Source organism: Lithobates pipiens, unplaced genomic scaffold (genome assembly GCF_037356315.1).
Source record: "Lithobates pipiens isolate NorthernLeopardFrog02 unplaced genomic scaffold, aLitPip1_a1.2 Scaffold_13, whole genome shotgun sequence".
NCBI lineage: Eukaryota > Metazoa > Chordata > Amphibia > Anura > Ranidae > Lithobates > Lithobates pipiens.
In genome coordinates this window covers 130821720-130833325 of record NW_027507718.1, presented here as the reverse complement: position 1 = coordinate 130833325, position 11606 = coordinate 130821720, and the positions used below count along the sequence as shown (strand labels likewise).

General features: G+C 44.6%; 1 protein-coding gene across 1 annotated transcript in view; it reads right to left on the bottom strand.

Moving 5' to 3' along the window:
- Positions 1-10410: 10410 nt before the first annotated feature.
- HSD11B1L (hydroxysteroid 11-beta dehydrogenase 1 like) overlaps positions 10411-11606 on the bottom strand; it is a 132699-nt gene continuing 131503 nt past the window's right edge. The window contains exon 7 of the mRNA XM_077475577.1: positions 10411-10718. Coding sequence (XP_077331703.1) covers positions 10511-10718 — 208 coding nt within the window. The 3' untranslated portion in view covers positions 10411-10510. The remainder of the gene's footprint in view (positions 10719-11606) is intronic.

Here is an 11606-nt window from a genome sequence, read left to right as displayed (position 1 = left end):
ATCGGCATCTCCCCTGTTCAGCCTCCCCGCGAAACGATCGTGGGTATCCCCGCGGCGATCGAGTCCGCGGGACCTGCGACCAGACTCACGGGGGTCCCGACCGGCAAGCGCACGTGGTTAAATGCAATAAAGAATAAATAAGTGTGTTTTTATTTATTTAACAAAAAAAAATCCTCTTTAAGATCATTGGGCAGAAGTAACGTTTGACGTTGCTTCCGTCATCCAATGGTATGGAGCTGGGTGGGGGCCATCTTTCCCTCACTCAGCTCCATGCTATTGAGGGGGACAGCACTGGATCATCTCCGTCCCTACTGGCAGGTCCGGTAAGCAACAGAGACAACTGGAGCGTGGTGGGAGGGCACCTTTCACGCCGCCGATATAAAAGTGATCTTGCGACAAATCCGCTGCAGAGACCACTTTTATTTCAAAGAGGACTGCGCACTGTTCTAGAAAATACCGGGGTTATGGCAGCAGATATTCTAAGTCAAAGTACTAACGTACAGCTACGGCGGTTTGCAGTAAGTGGTTTAAAGCAGAACTAAACCTCCTATCCTTTACAACCAATTTTAATCTCTGTTTGATCTGCAGTTTCCATGGTGCTGCACATGCAATCTGTTTTAATATTTGATGGCTAGACAGTTCAGTTGAGAGCACAAGCAACTCATTCATGGCATGCCTTGAATGTAACTTTGGGTAAAGAGTTAAATCAATGGATCAGTTCCACTCTGATGCTGGCTACACATTATACAATTCTCTTTTACAATTTTCCTTTAGATTTACCAAAACCATATAATAAGAGTCTAAAACACTTTGAATTTGTATGCAATCTACCTAAAAATCTTAATGGCAGGAAGTACAGCCAGTGCTGTGCTTCCAGCAATGCAAGTATTAGAGCTATGCAAGCTGCAACCCTCATACAGTGAAGTGAAACTGTTGGCTACCCTCCCTTTACCCACCCTCTACCCATGGCAACATGGTGGCTTAGTGGTTAGCATGTATACCCAGCAGCACTATGGTCTAGATTTTAATCTCAACCAGAACACTGTTCATGGAGTTTGTATGTTCTCCACGCACTTTGGTGGGTGTACCCTAGTTCCCCCCCCCCCCATTCTAAAACATGTTAGTAGATGAATTGGCTCCTTTCTAAATTGGCCCTTTGTAAAAGCGCTTTGTAAAATTGTCATCACTATATATTATATATTGTAACCTGGGGGACAGGTAGCAGGTATAAAGCTCCCTGGGATGAGCAGTTTCTCAGGCACAGATACCAAGTCCAGAAATGAAGTGACCAACAGTGCTGTGTTTATTTGTGGTATATACAAGTCCATATACAGGTGCTGCGGGTAAAATTACCTAATAAGGCCAGCAGTAGAGGGGGGCGTGGCGGGAATGGAGGCGTGTGTGAGTGAGTGAGAGTGAGATGAGAGCACCCTGGCTCTCTGCCTCTGTCTCTCCCCTCTCCCTTTGATTGGGAAAATGTACGCTGCTTGTGTGACTAGCATCCCTGCTGCTTGACTTTTTCGCCCTCACTCTCCATCGATGTCTGCCCATTGAGCCCTACGGTCTTCGGGACGATTGCTGTGCCTATTTCCGTCTACCTTTGCGGACACAGCCGAAAGCATCCGAAGGAGGTCCCGCTGTCGACTCGGGTTATCGCGAGATCCCGAGTAAATACCCGAAGGCAACCCGAGGTCAGGTCGGAAGAGGGCACGCTGCCGACTTGAGCCGACACAGGACGCCCCGCGGAAGACCAGTGGAACGGGGCTGCTTCTGCTAGCTAGCTGGCTTATATGCTATGGTGGACACTATTCGAGTCCTGAGCCTCGCATGACTTGTGAGCAAGACTGGATGGGAGCAGTGGAGCACTTGGACAGCGTATAGCCTAAGACAGCAGTCTAGGCGAACAATAACCCGGGGGATCGAGGTGGGGGAGAGGTGAAAGCTGGGACTATGGACTATGGGCACTATTAATACCTGAGAAGAAGGAAAGTGACCTGGTACTCTCTCTTCCCTGGTGCATTGTCCACCCCCTCCCTTTTTCCCTCCTTTAGTGGTCAGCTTGTGGGAGTTTTTTCTTTTTTGGGTCAAGGACACTATATTTCACTGACTGTATCATTGATTGATTATAGTTGGGGCAGGTGAGGAACTGAGTAAAATCAACGAAGGAACAGCTGCCTTGTTTCCCTTTCCCCTATCACTGGCTGCGCTCTTTTCTGCTGTGAGGGCTTGTTACACTGTTATTCCCCTTTTTTTTTTTTTATTATATATATATTGTTGATCCATCCTACATTACGCTGATAACGTCATGCTTAGCAAAAGAGCCACTGAGGGTGTGTCGCATGGGGAAGGGAACCATAAAACTCGAGCTGCCAAGGAAAAACTAAATCAAGCTTCCGCAGCAGCAGCCAAACTTGAGCGTTTTGCCCATGCGTCTTCTCCAAGCAGGAAGGGACGCTCCCATTCAGCGGGTCAAATGGGGCCACAGGCGACAACTGGGGATAGGAGAAGCACTGGTCATTTGCCCTTAAATCTTGTTACTCCATCCTCAGGAAGCAAGGCAAGTAATCTACCCCCAGGGGAGAATAAGGCGCTTTACATGCCTGTGGAACCGCCAGAACCCCCTGAGTTGGGGGCTGGCGAACCCACGTTGAGAGAGATATTGCAGGCAGTTAATGAGTGCAAGGACTTTATTTCTGGTCTTGATAACCAACTGAGTAATATCAAAAATGAATTACACAATTGTTGAGTAACACTGTTGATAGAACGACTGTACTCGAGGGAAGATTAAGTACGGTGGAGGATGAGCTCCTCCCATCACAGCAAAAAATAACTGGACTACAGAAACAAATCGCCACACAGGCATGAAAAATAGATGACATGGACAATAGAAATCGCAGGAACAACGTGCGTCTAATTGGCCTGCCAGAGGGAAGTGAGGGCTCTAACCCCATAGCCTTTCTGGAGAGTTGGTTTGAGGAGTTATTGGGAGATGCCTCTTTTTCCCCACTCTTCTCTATAGAAAGGGCCCACAGAATTCCCTCTAGGTCTCGGTCATTGGAGGAACGCTGTAGGCCGTTGATATTGAAATTTGTCAGTTATAATGACCGAATGATCTTAATGCGAAGAACTCGAGAACTGGGAGACATTTTTTATAAAAGGACTAGAGTATCATTCTATCCGGATTATTCATCGGACTTGCAGAAACAGCGAGCTGAGTTTATTTCCATCAAACGCACCTTGCAAAAATACAAGATATCATATGCATTATTGTACCCTGCTCGACTGCGAGTGTCTGCTTTGGGCTCAACCCTGTTTTTTAATACACCACTTGAGGCTGCAAGTTGGTTGGAGGAACATAAAGGGACCCTGTAGAGCTATGTAGCATTACTTTGCTTATAAGGTTAATCTTAGCGAGGAGGAGGAGAGGGTTTTTTTTTTTTTTGCACTATGGGTAACATTGAATTTATAAATAGCTGAGATTAATTGATAAGGTATGTTATGTCACTAATTGGTATTTACTATGGGGTAGGGGGGAAGGAATGGATAGAATTGTGGCACAAATAGTATTATGTATGACACGGGGGGCAATTAAGATTAGGGTGCTAGCTACAAAATGATTGATTAAATAGTGTGAATTACATTGGAATTTGATTGGTAGGGGGCTCCCCCCCCCTTTTTTTTTTTTTTTTGCACTATTGGAAATATTGATTTCACAAATAATTGTAATTAATTGATGGAGCATGTTTTGTTATCAACTGGTATTTACTATGGGGTTGGGGGGGGGGGGGAGGGGGGGAGATGTGGATAGACTTGAGGCACAAATAATATTATATATGTTTTTTTTTTTTAGGAATGTAACATTTGAGTGATGTTGGGGATAAATAGATTGGGGAGGGTGAATATTTTACTGATCATTGGGTGTTAGGTATGAAACGAGAGACTATGTAGTGCGAACGACATGGTATACTCAAGCTGTGAAGGACGTGACAAACGGACTTTGATTAGCGGGGGACTCTCATTTATCGGATGGGGGGTGCCCCCCCCCTCCCTTCCTTTTTTTTTTTTTTCTCCCCACTCTTCTTCTCTCTTCCTTTCTCCTTTTCTTCCTCTTCCTTCTTCTCCCCTTTCTTCCCCTTCTTGTGATTGAGAGATGAAGGGGGATTAATTAAATGCCACAAAAATGGCCAGGACATTTGGTGTCATTCCTAGCTTGGGGAGGCTGGGCCTACAGCCCAATTAGGGGGGGGTGGAGGGTCCGGGTGATGTTTGATGTGCATTGAGTAAGAGGGCCACAATAGAGACCCCTAGGGGACGCTCTGATGGGCAGGGGTGGGCGGGGGGGGTGGGTAGGGGGGTAGTCGGAAATTCCAGGCATATTATCATTCTTTCCACTCATCGTATTCAAGGGGAGTGAGTGTCTTAGTAAGGAAGGGAATGGATTTCCTATGTAAGGAGTCCTCTGTTGATGAGGAAGGTAGGTTTGTCTTTCTGTACTGTATGATTGGTAGGCAAAATTATATTCTAGCTAATATCTATATACCCCCTCCTTTCAAGCTGGAGGTTATGTATAAACTATTTGCGTTCAGCTTGGATAAACCAGGTGTGCCGTGGATAATATTAAGCGACTTTAACGAAACATTGGACAGGAGCTTGGATAGATTTCCTAGCCCTGATGGGATTAGGGTAGGTCGGTTACAAGGATTTTTATCAGAAATAGGACTGAGTGATTTATGGCGAACGCGACATCCCCAGGAGAGGCAATATTCCTGCTTCTCCAACACCCACCATACTTTATCAAGAATAGACATGGTCCTTGGGAATAAGGAGGCTTCGGGGCTGGTACAGGACATAGAATATGGTGTTAGGGGGATTTCAGATCATTCCCCTTTGTCTATCACCGTGAGTATGGGAGATAGAATTGGCCCGAGGGAGTGGAGGGTAAACCCTGCCTGGTTGGAACTGATCGGCAGTTCAAGCTCCCCTTTGGATAAGATTAGGGAATTTCTTCAGGTTAATAAAGGTTCAGCAGTGCCTGGAATAGTTTGGGATTCCATAAAAGCCTATATTAGAGGTATACTAATACAGCAAATTGCAGTAACTAAGAGGAAAACTCGAGAGCAGGAGAAGGCAATAAGAAGCGATGTTACTCATGCAGAGCGAGCGTATATAGAAGATCCATCATTTGATAGGCAGAAGGTATGGCTGGATAGTCAGCAAGTATACAAAATGGCACTCCTGAAGAAGGCGGAAAATAGGCGCATATTCCAACGCCAACATTACTTTGGCGAAGGGGAGAGGGTGGGTCGTGCCCTCTCCCTACTGGTTCAAACCAATAGCTCCTCTACAGCGCTACAGGTGATTAAAACACCGGATGGGGATCTTGTTTCCAGCCCTTCGGAGATTATGAAGGTACTTGCTGACTATTATAAAAAGTTATATAAATCAGTCACATGGGGCCAGGGTAGTCCAGTTATTGATTTTCTACATCAAACAGCAATTCCAACTCTATCAGAACATGATAGAATGAGTCTTGAATTACCACTTACGCTGGAAGAGCTAAAAAACGCAGTTGCTGAAATGCCCAACTACAAATCCCCAGGCCCGGATGGGCTACCAATAGAAATCTATAAACGCTATGGCAAAGTGTTGTTGCCAGAACTCCTGGAAACACTAAATCATGCATTGGAGGTGGGTGAACTTCCCGCCTCAATGCTGGAGGCCAACATCACTCTAATACTTAAAGAGGGGAAGGACCAACCGGAAGTCTCATCATACCGGCCAATATCCCTACTATGCTCCGATGTTAAAATACTAGCTAAGGCCCTAGCGGCCCATTTAAACAATTATATCCATAAGCTAGTACACCCAGACCAGTCTGGTTTTATCCCGGGCAGGGCAACTAGTACTAATATCAGGAGAGTTTTTCTCAATATTCAAATACCCAGGGATAATGATGGACCTGGAGCTATATTAGCTCTAGATGCCATTAAAGCTTTTGATAGCCTGGAATGGAGTTATTTATGGGGGATGTTGGAGCGCTTTGGTTTTGGCCCTTTGTTTATTCGATGGGTAAAATTGTCTCCCCTCCTGTTTGTTCTGGCTATGGAACCCCTGGCTGTCCTGACGAGATCGCGCCCGGACATCCAGGGATTCCGACGTGGATCGGGGGAGGATAAGATCGCCTTGTTTGCGGACGATGTTCTGTTCTTTATTAGGGACATGAACTCTACCTTGAACAATGTGGTGCAGATGATGGGGGAATTTGAGCAACAATCGGGGCTGGCAATTAATTGGAGCAAATCAGCCCTCCTTCTGCTGATTAGATCCGGGGATCTATTACCGCCTATAATTACTTGCCTGGAGGTGGTATCTAAGCTGAAGTACTTGGGGATTTGGATCTCTGGAGAAGTAAATCAGTATGTTAATGATAATTTGGCACCACTATTGATGAAAATGAAACAGAAAAGTTAACACTTGGTGCTTGGTATCCATATCTCCATCACAGCGAGTGTCCCACTTGCTCCTTATCTATAGAGCATATTACACCCCACAAAAGATGTGGAAAATGGGCAGGAAACCTAGCAATGATTGCCCCAGATGTGGGGCGTCAGGGGACCTTCTCCATATGGTGTGGAAATGCCCAAAATTGTATAGGTACTGGATAGAAATAGTAGATAGAATAAATAGGATCTTTAAGACTACCTTGAAACCAGAAGCTAAGATTTGCCTACTGGGGATTTTAGAGGGTGCAGCTCCCTCCCTAATAAGGACGTCTGTACTAAGGTGCCTGTACCAGGCTAGGCGGTTAATAGCAATAAACTGTCAAGCCAGAAATACCCCCGCATTTGAAACATGGGTCAATGCAATTAGTTCTACAATTTGGTGTGAAAGAGTGATGTTTATAAAGCAAAACAACTTAAAGAAATTCGGAGCACTGTGGAACCCTTGGTTGAGCGACATGGGCTACCCCCTCGGTGGGGCCACTGAGGGGCTGGCTTAGCACCCATCCGGCTGGTTTGCGTTTGGGGGGGGGGCTTCTGCCGCTCTCCCTCTGTTGGACCACCCTATGGGTGTGTCGCTCGGGGGTGTGGGGGAGGGTTTACCCCTTTTTCCCCTGCTCTTGGCGGCGTCCTTTACTGCCCAACCTGTCAACCATTACTGGAGTGGCTGGAGCTAACAGTGTGTATTCGAAGAGGGGGTGGGTTGGGTGGGGGGGTTTTTGTGATATTTATGCATGAGTTGAAGGCTTTTATGAAGTGTGAAATTCATTGTTTATTTGTGCTTAGAAATTTAATAAAGATAAATTAATAAAAAAAAAAAAAAATACCCATATACAGGTGCTGTACAGTGCTCCAGAAAACAAAATAAAGGGCAAAGTAGCAAAACACAAAACCTAGCCGGGTCACGGCTCTAGCTATACAGTCTGCAGGCCCTCACTACCAGGCTGAACAAGCCTACTGCTTGTCAGTCTCTACAAAGAACTGCTTAACAGGTTTTACCAACCTTACTCTCTTCACAGACCAACTTTGTGTGAATGTCCCAGGCAGACAGCAAAGGCTGTCTGCTCAGGTGAGCCTAAATTAGCCTGGGGAGGAGGACCAAGACCCGAACTGGATCACAGATTCCTGAATGTGTATGAGAGGAGCCTGGGAGAGGTATAAACCCCGAACAGGACTTTTCCGGGCTCCCTCTCGGATGCTCTGCTACATATCCTCCCCCCTTGTTTCAACCCCAGGGTTGGAACACCTGTGGCCCAACAGAAGTGAACACGGGACAGGGCATCTACATTCCCCATCTCAACACCTGGCCTGTGAAGGAGTAATCCTGTAGAGCCAAAAACCACCGGTTCACCCATCTATTAGTCTCCTTCTTTTGGGCCATCCACTTCAGGGGAGCATGGTCAGTTACTAACTCAAACTGGCGCCCTAACAAATAGTATCTGAGCACATCCACGGCCCACTTTATGGCTAAACATTCCTTTTCAATGACTGCATACTTTTTCTCATGGTCATTGAGCTTTCTGCTTAGGTACACCACAGGGTGTTGTTCCCCATTGTGTACCTGCGATAGTACTGCCCCGATGCCAACATCAGACGCATCCGTCTGAACCAAAAAATCTTTGGAGAAATCGGCGGAGTACAGTACTGGCTGTGCACAAAGAGCCTTCTTCAGGACTTGGAAAGACTCCTCTGCTATTGAGGACCACTTCACCATTAGAGTTTTTACCTTTTGCCAGGTCTGTCAGAGGGGCCGCTATAGTTGCAAAATGTGGAATAAATCTTCTATAATACCCCGCAATGCCAAGAAAGGCCCTGACCTGCTTCTTGTTTGCAGGATGTGGCCACTCCTGGATGGCTTCTATTTTACTCACTTGAGGTTTTATGACACCACGGCCAATAGTGTAGCCCAAATACTTGGCTTCCTCTGAACCAATGGCACATTTTTTTGGATTTGCCGTAAAACCGTCTTTGAAGAGGGAATCAAGGACAGCCTGGACACGAGGCAAGTGAGACTCCCAGTCAGTGCTATATACCACTATGTCATCTAAATAGGCTGCTGCATATCGTCGGTGGGGTCTTAGGGTCCTGTCCATGGCCCTCTGAAATGTCGCGGGGGCATTTTGCAACCCAAAAGGCATTTTTTTATATATTGAAATGAACCCTCCGGGTTCACAAATGCAGTCTTCTCTTTGGCGCTTTCAGTCAGGGGTATTTGCCAATACCCTTTTGTCAAGTCCAAAGTGGTAATATAGCGAGCCTAGCCAAGTTGGTCTATAAGTTCGTCTACTCTGGGCATTGGGTATGTGTCAAACTTTGTCACTGCATTAAGCTTCCTGAAGTCATTACAGAACCTCCAAGTGCCATCCGGTTTTGAGACTAACACGATGGGGCTAGACCAATCACTATTGGATTCCTCAATAACATCCAGTTCCAACATTCTTTTAACTTCCGTGCTGATGTCTTTTCTCCTCGCTTCAGGGATTCTGTATGGTTTGAGCTTGACACGTACCCCAGGTTCAGTAACAATATCATGCTGAACTGCTGAAGTCATGCCAAGTAACTCTGAAAATGTCTCTCTATTCCTTATCAGGAACTCTCTAGTTTCCGGTTTTTGGGAACATGACAAGGTATCAGGAATTGTGACCTCAGGGATCAGAGGGGACTCAGTGCCCTTAGGCGTTACCGGGAGGGATCTCGCAGTTAACGCCAGTCTATCCTTCCTTTTCCTGGCTCCCTCTGGGACCTTCTGCTACAATATATATATATATATATATATATATATAGTTAAAAGAGAAGTGTGGGCCCCCCCCCCAACAAAAAAAAAATTATACTCCACCTAGGTGGATGCAGCATTGGTCCGATGATGCATCTGTCCCTCGCAGCCTCTGCACGGAGAACTGATCAAACCGCACAGAACGCTCAGTTCTCCACTCCACTCTCACTGGAGTGCTGAGTGGTGCAGGGGGTGAGAGTGGCTGGCTCAGTCTCCCATAGGCCAGCTAAGAGAAAAGTTGGGATCGATCCAACACCTGGACCAGCTGAGTGACATCCGATGTGAAAACGTGTCACAGGAATGCAGAATGAACTCCACTCCTGTGATCCATAGGAGAAGTTGGGCCAAAAAAAACTTTGCTGGCTGTACTTTCCGGAATAAATTAAAAATTATGCTTTATGTGATAGGCTTTGCTTTAAAATGTAACTCCATCTAAAACGTTCTTTCTTTATTTTAGATTTAGCAGAGAAGGTTTAGGACCCTTTATCAGGTTTGTTAGCTGGAGAAGATATCCCCTCACTTTTTTTTTTTATTTATTTACTTTTGTTCGTTTTTTTTTGTGCTATCTCAGGGAGACCCCCCCCAACACTTTATGTCCCATACCCACAACAGGAAGTGAAGAGAAGTTTTGCCAAAGCACTCCCTGTGATAATGATAAATAGACAGCAATAAATAAATAGCTGACAGGTATTATAATCTCTCCCATCTTTATCAAAACAAAAAAAGATTTCTACTTTAGTTACACTTTACATTTACAATATTTTCCAAAATATAATACAGAAGCTTAAAGCAGTCAGGTGGTTTTAATACTGCACTGGGCCTGGACAGTCTGGGCCTGCTCTGTATCCAAGTACACAACACACTTGCTACTGTGTATTTGTAGGTTATTTTAAAAATTACAAGCTTTCTTCATGCAATGGATTATGGAAAAAAGAGTTTCTTAAAGGAGAAGTTTACCTTTTCTAATATATTACATGCTACACTGGTATTCGGGTGATCATGGATGCAATATTTTACAGGCTTCCAAACAAAAAAAATTATAATAAATGCACAATTTTACCTGCAAAAAGATGTGCATTTATTTTGGAAAAGGTGAACTTATCCTTTAAAAATGTAGAAAGAAAGACTAGAAAGCAGTTTGGTATTGAAAACAAATTTTACATTGAAGCACCACAGACATAATGCAAGACTTGCATATAATAAAAATATGTTTCTAGTTATTTTATATTTGTTAGGTTCATTTCGGTACACTCTGCTTCTCATCAGATGCTTGTTGGTATGACTTCTGTATCATCCAGTCTCTACCCTGTGGAAACCAGTCTCTGATAAAGCAGATGGGTCTTACATACCAAGGATAATACATTTCCCACACACGGCTGGCCCCAGCGGACACCACTGCTAAGGCAGCATCTTGGGCAGGGTAAGCAGGCATGGAGATCTTATCTCTACAAGAGATGAAATAAAATTGAAAAAAAAAATTAAGCCACCAATTTACACGGTCTACATTTTTGTACTGAACAGCTTTAGATATTTCTCTCAAGAGGGCAGGGTTGGGCAATGGCGAACTCCAGCTGTTGTGGAACTGCATGTCCCATGAAGCATTGCAAGACTGATAGTTAAAAACATGACTCCCAGTGGCCGTGGCATGATATGACTTGTACTTTCACAACAGCTGGAGAGCTGTAGTTGTCCACCCCCGCTTTAGAATACACTCACACTGATTTAAAAAAATACTACAGCTATAGGGGTTTTGATGTACCCAAGAAAGCTTTAACCGGTTCAGCCCCGGAAGGTTTTACCCCCTTCCTGACCAAAGCACTTTTTACAATTTGGCACTGTGCTGTTTTAACTGGTAATTGTGCGGTCATGCAATGCTGTACCCAAACGAAAATTTGCATCCTTTTTCCCCACACATAGAGCTATCTTTTGGTGGTATTTGATCACCTCTGCAGTTTTTATTTTTTGCAATATAAATGAAAAAAGACCATACATTTTGAAAAAAAAAACAACATTTTCTAATTTTGCTATAAAAAAATACAATAAACTCAATTTTAGTCATACATTTAGGCCAAAAAGCATTCAGCCACATGTCTCGGGTAAAAAAAAATAGGATTTGTTTACTCACCGTAAAATTCTTTTTTTCTGAAGTTCATTAACGGACACAGCTCCAGTAATCTTGACCATGGGGTTATTGCACCACATTCAGGAGAGGACTAGGCAGAACATGTAATACATGAGAAAAACAACAGACCTTTATAGCTCCGCCCAGGAGGAGGTCCCCCTCAGCCTGCAGCTCAGTATGTCAACAAGCAGTATAAACGTAAAGCAATAGA